Genomic DNA, 15,603 nt, shown 5'->3' on the forward strand with positions numbered 1-15,603 from the left:
TTAATGCAACAACATAAGGATGTTCTTAGAATCCTCTTTAATAAAGGGTAGGGCACTAAAGAAAATGCAATTCAACGCTCTCGGGCTTAATAATCCAATGAGGTACTCTGGAGAAACAAACAGCCTGTGCATCTTTCAGGAGAACTTCCATAACTATTTTTTTCAGCCTTGTTTTCCCCTTCTTTCACATATTATCAATATTTACAAATATAATGATGCTCACTGAGAAAACTAGAGACAAGTGAAAAGAGAAAATAAAAATCACCCATAAGTTTACCACCTAGAAATGATCACTGTTAGCTTTTGAAGTTGGAGATAACCAGTATTGGAAAATAGTTGTTTAAAAGAAATTCATTTAAAACAAGAGACAACATTTCATAGTAAATCGTGTGTGGGATGGGGAAGAAAAGATCTGATTAGAATATTATCTTAAAAAATAAACCAAAAACTTACAAAGATTTATGCAATTTATATTGCTTCTACAAGTATGAGTGAATCAAATTTCCATTTTGGAGATGTGTAATTTTATGAACATATTTATTTGTTTAGTAACTTGATTAGACAATCTTCATTTCATCATTTGACCTTTACAGCACAATTCCATACAGAGCATTGCTGTTCATATATAAATATATTTGAGTACTTTACTCATTTTTCCAATGGCCTAACTTGAATACTGAGTGACAATGAGTTCAAGCTAGTATATCATGCAATGGAACACTATTCAGCCACAAAACGGACTAGAGTATTTATACATGCTACAACATGGGTGAACTTTGAAAACATTATGCTAAGTGAAAGTTAATCACAAAAAAACACATATTGTACCATTCCATTTACATGAAATATCCAGAATAGGCAAATCCATGGAGATAGAAAGTGGATTACTCAGAGGAGGGAAGAATGAAGAGTGACTGCTAATGGATATGGGACTTCTTCTTGAGGTGATAAAAATGTTCTGAAGTTAGTAGTGATTGTTGTACAACTCTGTGAATATCCTAAAACTACGGATATGTACATTTTAAAAGGGCGAATCTCATAATACATGCTGCTGCTGCTGCTAAGTCGCTTCAGTCATGTCCGACACTGTGCGACCCCATAGACAGCAGCTCACCAGGATCCTCTGTCCCTGGGATTCTCCAGGCAAGAATACTGGAGTGGGTTACCATTTCCTTCTCCAATGCATGAGAGTGAAAAACAAAAGTGAAGTTGCTCAGTCGTGTCTGACTCTTCACAACCCCATGCACTGTAGCCTACCAGGCTCCTCTGTCCATGGGATTTTCCAGGCAAGAGTACTGGAGTGGGATGCCATTTCTTTCTCCATTCAATACATGAATATATCCCAAAAAAGATTATACTCTCTGGCAAGTTCTTGGAAAACAGCTGTCCTCTGCTACTGGTAAATGAGTTGCCTTCTTGCACAAATTGAGGACCCTGAGGATGACCAGGGTTGGAAAAGTAGGCTATACCACATTCCCTAAAAGTGATAGGACCATAGCTTGAGGAGCCTGCTTGGAGAATTTTATCTTACTTCTATTCTTTATGCACTCTTCCCACAGCAAAGAAACAGCTAAGGAATTCTCCTGCTGATGACCCTAAATATACTGCTCATTCAATAAGGAATTGATAATTGACGATATGCTTTATTGAATTGATATGATACAAAGCCATATAGCACTAAAACCTTGCCTCACTCTTACCTGATTATTATAGAAACAGCTAGGCAAGGACTCAGGATGTGGTGGAAGGATGGAAGCAGCAAGTTTCTTATGGTGAGATGGTTTTCTCTTCCTCCCTGTCTTCCTCTTCTTTCTTTCCCTTCTTTCTCCTCCTTTTTCCTGTTCCTTTATTAAGTTGGCACAGTATTATGAGTAATTTATATAATTATAGTATTACAATATCCAATACATTTTCCAAAAGACAGCATCTTTTATCTACATTAATACTTTGGTAGATATCATTTAATTTCAAATCATTATTTTTAAAAGGACAGATGTAGGTAAATGGTGAAGGATTATCCCGACTTTTATTAACATGTCCTCACACTTCCTGTACACTAACCATAGAAGGTGTCATTTAACTGAAAGAAGATAATGTATCCTTCCCCTCCTGGCCTCTCAAGGAATACTTGAATATTTTCTAAGTGCCTATTGTTAAGTCCCAAATGAGTAGAAAAATGAAATATTTTTTCTATCAATTGCCTTACAGATGGGTACAAATTTCTGTAGCTGCTTTTTGCTTTTTTGTTTTTCTTAAAACTTGACTGCCACAAGCCAGTTAAATTAGTTTTAAGTTAGATTTATATCTGTTCAATAATTCACTTTGTTTTAAAAAAATATTTCTATTTATTTATTTGGCTTCCCTGGGTCTTAATTGTGGGATGTTCCCTGACCAGGAATAGAACCCAGAACCCCTGCATTAGGAACTCAGAGTCTTAGCCACTGGACTACCAGGGAAATCCCAATAATTCACTTTTTGAGAGATCAAAGTCACAAGTTAGTTCCAGGTCTATCTAGTTGTGGTTATTATTCAAATTAGTAGGAAAGGACTTAATAACAACAACAAAAAGAAATAAAGAGAGAACACAAACCATCAACAACAACAAAAAGAACTTAAAACTTGATCCTTTTCCTACTCCCAATGTCCTATGAAAAGTTTTGCCTGAACTCAAACTTTTCTCCATATAATGTCTGCTCATTGGTCATACTTATGCCTCTAAAAGTTCATAGAATAAATTTAACCCTCTTTCCTCGTGACTGTTTTTTGAACATCTGGAGACAATTGTTACATCCTTCTCAAGTACTTTGCTCTTTTCCTGATTCCTGGAAAGTGCTTTCTCAAACCTTCACACATTGCTTCCTGCACATTTACAACTCAACTGAAAGGTCACCTCGACACAGATCTTCCTTAGTGGCTTCCCTAGTGGTTCAGTTGGCAAACAGTCCAGCCACAATGTGAGAGACCTGGGTTCAATCCCTGGGTTGGGAAGATCCCCTGAAGGAAATGGCAACCCACTCCAGTATTCCTGCCTGGAGAATTAAATGGACAGAGGAGCCTGGTGGGCTACAGTCCATGGAGTCACAAATAGTCAGACATGACTAAGTGACTAACTTTCTTTCATTCTTTCTTACAGAAATATCTTCCCTTGTCATTCTAAGATAACCTGTCTTAGTCATTTCATCAACTCTTTTATCATCCTTGTATCATTTATCACTTTCTTAACTTGTCCATTTGTGAACACTTTTACTGCCTGCCTCTTTCCCTCCTAGAATGTGAGTCTGGTAATCTGCCTCTCTTGTTCACACAGTTCCTAGTGGAACTGAGTGTTCAACAGGACCCAGCCATTCCATTCCTAGATATCGACCCAAATGAAATGAAAATATTTGTCCACACAAAAACTTGTAACATGAATGTACATAGCAGCTTTTTCCATAATGGCCCCAGACTGGAAACATCACAAATGCCCACAATCAGATAAATAGATGAGCAAAATGAGATACATCCATAAGATGACATACCATTCAGTAATGAATTACAGATAGATGAAGCAAGATGTGCAACCCTCAAAGTCTTCAGCCTGAGTGCAAGAATCCAGTCATAGGAGCCCTGCTCTATTTCATTTCTATAAAATTCTAGAAAATAATAATTATAGTGACAGAAAGCAGAGACATTACTTTGCAACAAAAGTCCATCTAGTCAAAGCTATGGTTTTTTTAGTAGTCATGTATAGATGTGAGAGTTGGATTATATAAAGAAAGCTGAGTGCCAAAGAACAGATGCTTCTGAACTGTGGTGTTGGAAAAGACTCTTGAGAATCCCTTGGACAGCAAGGAGATCTAAACAGTCCATCCTAAAGGAAATCAGTCCTGAATATTCACTGGAAGGACTGATGCTGAAGCTGAAACTCCAACTTTGGCCACCTGATGTGAAGAAATGACTAATTTGAAAAGACCCTGATATTGGGAAAGACTGAAGGCAGGAGAAAGGGACGACAGAGGATGAGATGGTTGGATGGCATCACTGACTCGATGGACATGAGTTCAAGCAAGCTTCAGGAGCTGGTGATGGACAAGGAAGCCTGGTGTACTGCCGTCTATGGGATTCCAGAGTAGAACACAACTGAGCGACTGAACTGGACTGACAGAAAGCAGATCAATGGTTGCCTGGGGCTTAAGGTAGAGGGAGAATGGACTACAGAGAAGCATAAGGAATTTTCTGGAGTAATGATAATGTTCCCATCTTTATTGTGCTAGTGTTTTCATGGGTTTATACAAATGTCAAAACTCACCAAATCATACACTTTAAAGGGATATACTTTATTGTACAAAAATTATATTCCAATTAAGTTGATAAAAATAAATTTGTTTAGTGACTGCCTTTTTTCCCCCTGGCAAAATCATCTTCATCTGATCTGGCAAGGTTTGGAGATTTTTCATTGCTCTTGTCACCATCTTCTGAACACAGTCCAGGTAGCTCAAGTTCCTCCAAGTGTGTGCCCAGAATTGGAACCAATGCTGCAAATGTGGTTTGAGCAGATTAGAGTACAATGGGTCTCTGTTCTTCCACTTTTTATTACTGTATACTCATATCAGGCTTTGCTGTTTTCAGACTTTCTTGTGTATTTCAGGTATTCTATTTCAGTCAATCTGAATGTTGTACTTCTGTCAGTGCAGCTTAAATTTCTGTGGATCTTTCAGGAAGTCTGCTCACACTGATGACTGACATAGGGTTTGTCCCCTGGGTCATTTCCCAACTGTAGAACCACATCTCTCTTATACTAAAAATGTTCATATATATTTCCCCTCTAGGTACTGAACTTTTCATTTATCAAACTAAATTTGTCTTTTTGGCTTCAGGCCATATTCCAAGCCTGCCAAGATATTTTACATTTATGTCTTCTAATAGGCCCCCTGCTTTGTCATCCACAAATGTGCCCTGTCTTCATTCAAGTGGAAGATAAACTTGTTGAAGGAGCAAAAGTCAACAACAGAGCCCCGAGGCTTGCCAACAAAGATTTCCTTTGTAGATATCACAGATTATTCATCATTCATCAGTAGTCTTTGGGTACACTAGTCCTTCAAATTGCTTTGAATTGGCCTGAATGCTTTTTCAGTTATATCACATTAAAAAAAAATTAATGACAGGAAAACACTTATAATTTGATACTGATTTTAAGAGCAGGGTACCTAGTAGTTAACCCTACTACTACTAGCTCATGACTGAAGGGGGTATAAAGGGCTTCTAAAGGGCTTGACAATATGTCTTTATCTGGATAATGGTTATAACAGTACATTCATTTTGTAAAAATTCATTGCATTTACTTATCTGAATAATATCCCATTCCCATTTGTGGTATTAATGGGAAATTAATGTGGTATTGAAAAGCAGAGACATTACTTTGCCAACAAAGGTCCATCTAGTCAAGGCTATGGTTTTTCCTGTGGTCATGTATGGATGTGAGAGTTGGACTGTGAAGAAAGCTGAGTGCTGAAGAATTGATGCTTTTGAACTGTGGTGTTGGAGAAGATTCTCGAGAGTCCCTTGGACTGCAAGGAGATCCAACCAGTCCATTCTAAAGGAGATGAATGGGATTTCTTTGGAAGGAATGATACTAAAACTGAAACTCCAGTACTTTGGCCACCTCATGCGAAGAGTTGACTCACTGGAAAAGACTCTGATGCTGGGAGGGATTCGGGGCAGGAGGAAAAGGGGACGACAGAGGATGAGATGTCTGGATGGCATCACCAACTCGATGGACGTGAGTCTGAGTGAACTCTGGGAGTTGGTGATGGACAGGGAGGCCCGGCGTGCTGCGATTCATGGGGTCGCAAAGAGTTGGACACAACTGAGCGACTGAACTGAACTGAACTGAATGTGGTATTAATTTAAAAATTTTAACTTTAAAAAGTTTGCTTTTTTAAAAAAACAGAACTCCAAATAATATAGTAAGATCATCTTCTTAAGAACCTGCATTTTTAAAGCAATAAGATGTAGCAAAATGTTAATAGTAGTATTCTGGGTAGTGAGATTACATGACTTTTCTTTTCTCCTCTGCAAATCTCTCTTCAATAATCAGAAAAATGATGTTTCTTATAATCAAGAAAAAAAAATTAAAGTTTTATTTTATTATGCTTGATTGATTTCTGGGCTTGTGGGAGCCTAGTTCTTCAACCAAGGATCAAACCCAGACCCCTGCAGTGTAAGCTTAGAATCCTAACCACTGGACCACCAGGGAATTCCCAAAATTGTATTTTAAAGAAAATGCTTTCTAAATTGGAAACATATACCTGTAAGGTATTGTTCTAGCACGATGCCTGAAACATAATGTTGTTGTTTAGTAAGTTATGTTCAACTCCTTTGCTACCCCACGGACTGTAGCCTGCCAGGTTCCTCTGTCCATGGCATTTCCCAGGCAAGAATACTAGAATGGGCTGCCATTTCCTTCTCCAGGGAATCGTTTGGACCCAGGGATCAAACCCGTGTCGCCTGTATTGGCAGGCAGGTTCTTTACCACTGAGCCACCAGAGAAGCCTCTGAAACATAATAATGCTTGATAAATGAGTGAATGACCACTTCTCTATCTGCCAGGCAAGGATTCCTTTCGAAAAAGCAATGTGATCAGTTAACACTCCAGCTCCCAGGGAATTCATGCTGGCTTCTAGCAATGACCACCTTCTTGTCCAAGAAAGTGCTCACAACCCACCTGTGTAATAATTCTCCCCAGAATGTTGCCAGGACCAAATCTGCCTCACTCCACTTCCTCATAATTCCTTCAAGATTAGCTAATGGTCCTTTTCTGGGATCAAGACTCAGGTTCTTTCAATCAGCCTGGTGCTTTCCATACTACATCTCATCCACCTTGAGGTGAGGACTATGGAGCCCCACTTTGCAACCATGATGGCTCTGTTCCTCTCACTTCCTAAGCATGGAAATCACTTAAGAACTCTGCCAGCTAGTGCTACGAGCACAAAACAAAGCCGCATTTGTTTTCTTTGCATTTCTTGAAAAACTAACACTTCTAACATTACTTAGGGAACCATACCACTAATTGGTATTGCCAATGGTTTTGACTGTCTTTAATTGGATCCTTGTCTTTTTAAATCTTAGCTGAGGGCTCAGAGAGCATCAGGAGATGACATCACTTTCTTTTAAGGCCACAACTCTTGTCCCTAACATTGTTCTGCCTGCAGTGTTAGGCACTGCCGCCCACATATTCCACTCTTGAGGAGCTCCTTGGCATGTTCGCATTTTTTATTGATTTTTTCATCTTTTACTTATTTAATTTTTGGCTGCACTGGGTCTTCAGTGCTGCACACGCGCTTTCTCTAGTTGCAGTGAGTAGCGGCTACTCTTCGTCAAGGTGCACAGGCTTCTCATTTCGTTGGCTTCTCTGTTGCGGAGCAGGGGCTCTAGGCACATGGACTCAGTAGTTGTGGCTTGCAGGCTCTAGAGAGCAGGTTCAGAAGCTGTGGTGCATGGGCTAAATTGCTCTGCAGTATATGGGATCTTCCCGGACCAGGGATTGGATTCATGTTCCCTACCTTAGCAGGCAATTCTTACCCACTGTGCCACCAGGGAAGTCCATGACTGATTTTTCAAAATTCAGTTTAATCCTTCCCCAAGGTCCCTCTATGCAGAGGAAGGTGCTGGGCATAAAACTCAAACCTGTGACTAGACTATGAGTCAAATGGATGGAAAGAGGCCTAAGGGGACAGCAATGGATTCTCATGCTCTTTCTCCCAGTGCCATAAACCCTAGGATTGCCTCTTAGCTCTGAGCCAGAGGCAATCAGATTGTCTTCTAAGTGATGTCTCAATTCAGGTCTCTTTGCCACCTGTTTTGTCAGCTGACTCTGAGGAACTAGCTTCTAGCTAAGGGGCTGGGAAAATAAACTTATCAGGTTGATGCATGTGAATCTTCCAAGTCCATTCTAAATGCACCTGCTAACACTAAACAGGTAGTGCTTTGCCCTCCAGAAACCTCTTTCTGAGCTTGCCTGCAGTGTTTCAGAGGGACAGAGGGGATCCCTGAACACAGCCTCTGCTTAAGCTCAACTCTGGCTCTGGTTGCAGGTCCTTTCCCCTGATCTGGCATCCAGAGCCAGGGCCTCTGCAGCCCTGGGTTCCAGCTTAACGGGAGGGCATGCCTCATAGAGCCAACACTTGCCACTCTGTTTCTAGGTGAACCTGAGCTTGAGGAATCAATTCCAATCCAGTAAAAGACTTAAAAGCTCAGGGGCCTTGCTCCTTGCTTGGCAAAAGCCTTAACTGTTGAGTTCTAGAATCTTTCCCATCACCACCACCCCTTTTTTGTTTTAATCTTCTTTAATACAGACTCCAGCCCCACTGGAGATTTCCCTCGTGGCTCAGATGGTAAAACGTCTGTCTACAATGATGAAGACCCAGGTTCGATCCCTGGGTCGGGAAAATCCCCTGGAGAAGGAAAATGGCAGCCCACTCCAGTACTATTGCCTGGAAAATCCCATGGACAGAGGAGCCTGGCAGGCTACAGTCCATGGGGTCGCAAAGAGTCGGACACGACTGAGCAACTCCACTTTCCACTTTTTTCAGCCCCACTAACAAGCAGGGGCCTGTGGTGTCAGACCTTTCTTCCTGTGTTTAGAACCTACTTTCTGGTGCTCAGAGTGTGACAAGGCAGGGTGGGAGGTGAGAATGGATTGGGGGAGGAACGGAAGTTGTTTCAAGGAAGCACCAAATCAAGAAAATTAAATATGCTGAAAGGCTTACCTTATGTTTATGCCTTATTCTAAAACTTTTTCCCTAAGAATTTTGAACTGGAAAAGGTGCAAAGACTTCAATTCAAGCAAGGCAGTCAAAATTTTCAAACATGGCATAATATGGTCCACTCTGGGTGGTACAGAAAAAAAGTGTTATCTTTGCTGTTTTTAAACTTGAACCACTAAAGTTGTTGGTATGAGAAGAAAATTAAATATACATACAAAAGCAAGTTGACTTTCTTCTCACAGCTGGCATAAGCCTTGAGCCAACAAATCCAATTTAACTTTTTGTTCACAGTAGCTTATTTTTTATAGTAGGTTATGTATTTTTGTAAATATTTGGCTGTAGCAGATCTTAGTTGCAGCATGTGGGAACCAGTTCCCCAACCAGAGATCGAAGACAGGTCCCCTGCATTGGGAACGCAGACTCTTAGCCTCTGGATTACCAAGAAGACCCAACAGAAGCATATTTAAATGGATGTGAATAATGGTCTACACAATTTCATGTGTATATATATAATACATATACACTAAAATACATATATGTATATACACTAGAATATATCTGCCTTTCATGCAATTATGAGGTGTTTTGAAGATTTCTATGATCCATTAAAAGTTCATTAGGATAATAATAAATACTGTGTATTTTTGTAGGCTCTTAATTCCATAATGGACAAAGTACTGATACTGAAATTCCATTAAAAAACAAACCTTTTCTTCTTGGTCAAATTTAGCAGTGGTTTGTGATTTTAACTTCTTCCATTTTAAAACTTCTGTGAATCTTTTCCTGGCCTCACCTTTGGGTGGAGGAGAGGAGAAATGGGTAAAAATATAAATGAAAGGAAGAAGAGATCAGAAGAAGCTAGATAATTGAAAACTGACTTGGGCTAAGTTCACCTCCACCACTTCCTTTATTGATTTGGGTAATAACACCTCTACTTTGCATTATGTTCAATACCAAGATAATAAATAGCATTTAAGTTATAAAAAGGAATCAAACTTCATGAAATTGTATATACCTCAGTATTAATATTAATATCCTAGAAAATATACAAGTTTTGTATTTAAAAAATAATAATAATCTGCTTTTCTCATCTATCAAAAACCAAATTTAAGTAAAACTTAGGACAGGGAACTTACCACCTTTACTGAAATGGATACATATTCTCCAATTAATGTATGTTGTGTTCTAAAGTTCAAGGACAGATGGAAATTAAAATGCACTTCCCACAAAAACGATATAAATGGTGAATCAAGAGTTCCAGATAGTTGACAACCACAACAAAAAGTCTCTGAGTTAGATTTCAGTAAGACTATGTAATATTCTCTTATGAAGAAGATTCAAAGACTAAAAAACTGCACAGGAAACAAAAGCTTGTACTGTTTGTTGCTGTTCAGTAGCTAAATTGTATCCAACTCTTTACAACCCCAGGGACTGCAGCATGACAGGCTTCCCTGTCCTTCACTACCTCTGAACGTTACTGATTAAAACAACAAAACACTTTTAAGACGTCACATCTGCAGAAAATGTGGCGATCTTTACATTAAGATTGGTTGAAATGCTGAGATAGGTCTTCCTGATGGAGAGGGATCAAGGTGTTATTGGACAGAAGGAACAAAACATGCCCACCAAACTGAGAAAATATCTTGAGACCAAAAAATGAGGCAGGGCACTTCATGCGATCAGATTATAGGGTAGTTTACTTAGAGGGTAGGATGAGATGGATGACATCCGGAAACATTCGCAGCTGCCACTGGAGATTTTTATAGTTAACCTAGGGTACGAGGGTACGTGCTTGGAAAACAGGAAGTGCATTCCAAAGTCAAGATTTATGAATGGGTAACTAGTCTCCTGAGTACTGGGAATACGTCAGCCAAGGTCTTCATTGTTGTTTGGAGCCTAACAATAATAAAGAGTGCAGAGGCCACCTGGACCTAATCATCACTAAACAGTATCTATTCACTACAAAGCCCTTGACAAGAGATTTACTACACACTACAGCCCTAGGTAGGGTCAGCTGAAGGACAGGAGGCGCTGAACAGGCCCAAGATGGCATCAGTTATAAGAGCCATTCAATATGGCAGAGGGTCCTTCTTGTAAGTGACTGGTGAAAAGGGCCCATTGCTTTGCCTCCTGAATCACTGTCTTCATCAGTGTTAGTTGGACCTGTCAGGGGTCAAGCACTGGGCAAAGACTATACTCCTATCATTACTGATGCTTCTTTCATGACTTCCTTTCTCCCCAGCTATTGTCCATCTACTTGCAGATAGCAGGACATGAATCGTTTTAATTTAACCCTCTCTCTCCATTTAGACAAAATCTGCCTACTTCAGGTCTAGATCTCCTGGAGAAGGGAAAGGCTACTCACTCCAGTATTCTGACCTGGAGAATTCCATGGACTGTATAGTCCATGGGGTCGCAAAGTAGGACACAACTGAGTGACTTTCACTTTCACTTTTCTTTTTTCAGGTCTATAATTATGTAGTCTTGGTTAAATTTATAGTCAAGGACTTCCCTGATGATGCAGTGGATAAGAATCCACCTGCCAACGTAGGGGACACAGGTGTGATCCCTGGTCTGGGAAGATTCCACACGCCTTGGAGCAACCAAGCTCATGTGCCACAACTGTTAAGCCTGAGTGCTGCAGCTACTGAAGCCTGTGTGCCTAGAACCTGTGTTCTGCAACGAGAAGCCAAAAAAAAAAAGAAAAACAATGTAGAATCAAGCAGCAAGTGCACATAAGCGATACTAACACCCTCCTTTTTAAGAGGAGAGTATCAGACATCTGGAAAGGGATGGGATGAGGGAAAGCTAAGGAATGGGTTTACAAAAGAGAAAGGATAAAGAGAGTAAAATTGAGATTCCAGTTTCTGCTTAGTGTCAGCAAACTCACATAAATGCATGCACACACAAAGCCATGGAGGAGCTCCTTGACATGGAACTGAAAACAAAAGCATTTCTACTTCATATAACACACCACGGCTTATGTATGTTTGTTCTTGTACAACATAATTGGGTTGTGTGAAGGAGCCTCTTTGCCAGTGATCAATCAAGGAAACTAAAATTTACATTTAGGGAAAACAAGTTTGCAATACTAGGAATAGGAAGTAGAAAGCCTTTTGCCATTTTTCTAGGCACAGGGCCAGTCTTCAAGAAAATTTCAAAACAAGCTGTCTGGCTTTGACTTACTCCTACTCAGTATGTGAACACCCAGGGCCTTTGTGTGCCCTTTACCTAGGGCTACCTGGTACCCTCAAATGTCCTCTGCCTTAACTTACCATTCCTCTTTTCTCACTTCGACCCTTAGCAAAACTTCTTTTCTCTCTGAGAAGATGGATAAGGCTTCATTTAGTAGCAGAATCTCTTGAAATTAAAATAATCAATAGTAAGGTAATATGTCGGGTAGTGGACATCTCAGAGATTTATGTTCTAAGACATAAAACTAAAAATCTCAAAATGAATCTCTGGTAGAATTTTAGGCAAAACAACAGGAAAGTCAGTTGTAGGTATATGCTGGGAGATGGGGTCACATTTCCAGGCAGCTCACACTGAGCATGTATACAGTTACTTTGGAACATTTACACTTTCCATGGCTTCCTCCCTTTATCTAAGGCTTAACTCAAAATTCTCTAAAATACCATTGGTTGTTCTGGGGATCCTTCCTCACTTATCTACCCAATGAGACAGGGTACACTGTAGAGGGTGGGCAGAGGGTAATGTCACATCACAGAAAGAAAATGGCATACCTGTGTATAATATTTCCAGTAAGAGTGTGACTTTCAACCTAATACTAGTATGTTACTGTTCATAATGTATATAATATATATAGTTTAGGTAAATTATCAAGTTATAAAAATATATAATAAAATCTTATAAGAAACTCTGAAACAATGGATGCTTCATAATTCTCTTAAGACTACAATAAAAATGCAGCTATTGGCTAAACTCCATCAATTCTTTTTAATTCTCTTTGATTTGTTCTCCTCATCTTCTGCTTTCCTTTCTGCAGGTCGCTTCTTCAGCCCCTTCATTTTCCTGGTTTGTAGTTTGCTTAGGTCTTGCTTTTGCATATGAATTCTTCCATAAGTTGTACCAAAAGTATCATGAGAGATATTTTTCTTCTTCTTTGGCTATGAAACAGTAATATATGAAAAAACAGTTGAGTCTACTATTATGAACTGATAAAAATCTAGTGTACAACAACTATCATTTAACAACTTCAACCTAAGAGACTAATCATTGTCATGCACCGAGAGAAGTTCTTATGTTTAGCTTAAGGATTGTGACTATCATTTCAAATCTTTACTGGCATTCCAGAGATGCCATTTCTACTTGCTTTTTAAAACCATTCAAAAGTCAAAACACATCCTATGCTTGAAATTACATTTTCACAATGCCCAAAATGAGACCTATTTTTGCTGAAAACTGGCAGTCTTGGCTACCAGGAAGCACTCGGCAACACTTGATGCTTGGTTTCTACAATTTTATTATCCTTTATGATTGGCTTATTTGCTTCTTCCTTCTTTCTCTGGCTCTGAAAGTCTAATTTCACCTATTATATTGATCTGTTTATATATGTCCCTTAATATAATATGCTACAAATCCTTTTTGGAAAGGAGAGAGGAATATACAAATAAACATGGCACCAATCTGCAAGTCATGTACCTTCAGGGCTTTGGGCATTTTCATAGATAATTTATAAAGGTCATCTGATGCTAGGTGTGTCCGCCTCAGAACCAAATCCAACGAGGGTCCCATCTCTTCCAATTCAATCCGTGGTGTTCTACAGCCAGATTTCTTCAACAGCAACCTTTATGAAATAGCATAAAGAAATGTTGCTTTGACTTTGATAATCAAAATCCCATTCCTCCAAATATTTTTGTTCTAGAGAATTATAGTTCCATAAAATAACAAAATGTTTGGAAAGCCTAATTTTAATACTTTATATACAGATAGTCCTCCTAAGGAATCTTTTATTTGATTTCTTTATTTAAGGTTTACATAATTATATAAAAAATTTTAAATGGATCTTTAAGACATTATATTTACATAATTAACAAATTCTTATTTCTCTAAGATCCATTCAGAATCAACTTTTCCCCAAAGCACAGACACTGATCTCTATAGATTGGAATGAATGTAACAAAACCATGACTTTCTGGATACCATATGTATAAATAACCTTGGATCCAAAAGCATATGAAGAATACAGTGTGGGCAAGAAGGGAGATTCATTTAATTCTTTTTTTTGGGGAGTGACATTGTAAGAACTGCTCAAAGACTTGAAGGTTATTTGTGCTGAAAGACTCAAATTTGTTATGGTGATCAGATCTCCACACAGAAAAGGACTAAATAATAATGTTCAGAAAAGATGAGCCTTTTCACATTAAAGCCAGGATGAGAAAGAAGTAACAAGTGACACAGAGAAGAGGAAGAACAGAAGAGGAAAGCAGAGTAAGTAATACCCAGGAATAAGCAAATACCAGGAAGCAGGAGTGAAATGTGTAAATCCTTATTAAAAGCCCTGTGTCACATGAAGATAACCAACCAATACAGTCCACTTACAAGAAGTGTTTTTATGGCTTCTGGAAGAGTCACAGAGATAGGTACGCTGTATCAGACACAGTAGTTCACACTCAACTAAACAAGGCAAAAAGGAAAAACCAGAAACAAAAAACCCCACAGCCTAGGATATATAAAGAGCAGAAATGTTAAACAAACAAAAACATACAAACATTAAAAGATAAAATAAATGTTAGTATGGGGCTTTAAGGGAGCAAGCACAGGGAAAAAAGGAGCTTAAACAAGGGCCCTTAAGCCACTCTTCTCATGGGGATTCTGGGAGAGGAGACCTGAGGGAAGGCCTGTCTCTGGCCTACTGTAGGGGAAAACATTTTTAGGAGCTGAAGATGGCTGACATCATGCCATTGTCCTTAATATTTCACTCAAAGCATACAGGGGCAGTGACCATGTAACTTTTATATCACAGGTTTTTATTTTTTATTCTGCAATCGCCTCTACATCTTTCATATCTCAAATAAACTGTATTTATCATGCTGAACTCATATCAAGACTAAATCTTGGGAATTCCCTGGTGGACCAGTGGTTAGCACTCCACACTTCCACTGCAGGGAGCATGAGTTCACTTTCTGGTTGGAGAACTAAGATCCCTGTACGCCGAGTGAAGCAGCCAACAAAAGAAATGAAAAAAAAAAAACAAGACTAAATCTTGATAAATACCTTGTGTTCAGTAGATTAACTTAAGAAATCAAGGAAATCACACACATAAAATTTCAATGAAAAAAATTTCTGCCACTTAAAATGCTGCTGCTGCTGCTGCTAAGTCGCTTCAGTTGTGTCCGATTCTGTGCGACCCCACAGACGGCAGCCCACCAGGCTCCTCTGTCCCTGGGATTCTCCAGGCAAGAATATTGGGGTGGGTTGCCGTTTCTTTCTCCAATGCATGCATGCATGCTAAGTTGCTTCAGTCGTGTCCGACTCTGTGCGACCCTATGGACAGCAGCCCACCAGGCTCCTGTGTCCACGGGAGTCTCCAGGCAAGAATACTGGAGTGGGTTGCCATTTCCTTTGCCACTTAAAATGCTAATTTCAGCTAAATGGAAAACCTGTCAATCCAGAACAGTTCATGGCATGCCTGATGGAGTCAGATTACCCAAGCAGCTTTTTATTTATGCAAGTGTCCTCCCAACAGAGTAATCTTTTGAGCAGTATAGAAAGTTAGTAAGATTGTTTCCATGTAACTACATATAACTACATATGCTGCTACTTACTGATGAATTAATTATAGTGCCACACTAGATAGTATGTGTGGATGATCTTAATCACTTCATTGAGTATGCTT

At 39.3% G+C, this 15,603-nt stretch overlaps 1 protein-coding gene across 1 annotated transcript in view; it reads right to left on the reverse strand.

The window, feature by feature from the left end:
- Positions 1 to 10,418: 10,418 nt before the first annotated feature.
- RPF2 (ribosome production factor 2 homolog) overlaps positions 10,419 to 15,603 on the reverse strand; it is a 33,225-nt gene continuing 28,040 nt past the window's right edge. Inside the window, exons 9-10 of the mRNA XM_040238490.1 lie at positions 13,407 to 13,551; positions 10,419 to 12,871 (exon numbers count right to left, since the gene is read on the reverse strand). Of these exons, the coding sequence (XP_040094424.1) occupies positions 12,692 to 12,871; positions 13,407 to 13,551 (325 nt within the window). The 3' untranslated portion in view covers positions 10,419 to 12,691. The remainder of the gene's footprint in view (positions 12,872 to 13,406; positions 13,552 to 15,603) is intronic.

Source organism: Oryx dammah, unplaced genomic scaffold, assembly GCF_014754425.2.
Source record: "Oryx dammah isolate SB20612 unplaced genomic scaffold, SCBI_Odam_1.1 HiC_scaffold_4, whole genome shotgun sequence".
NCBI lineage: Eukaryota > Metazoa > Chordata > Mammalia > Artiodactyla > Bovidae > Oryx > Oryx dammah.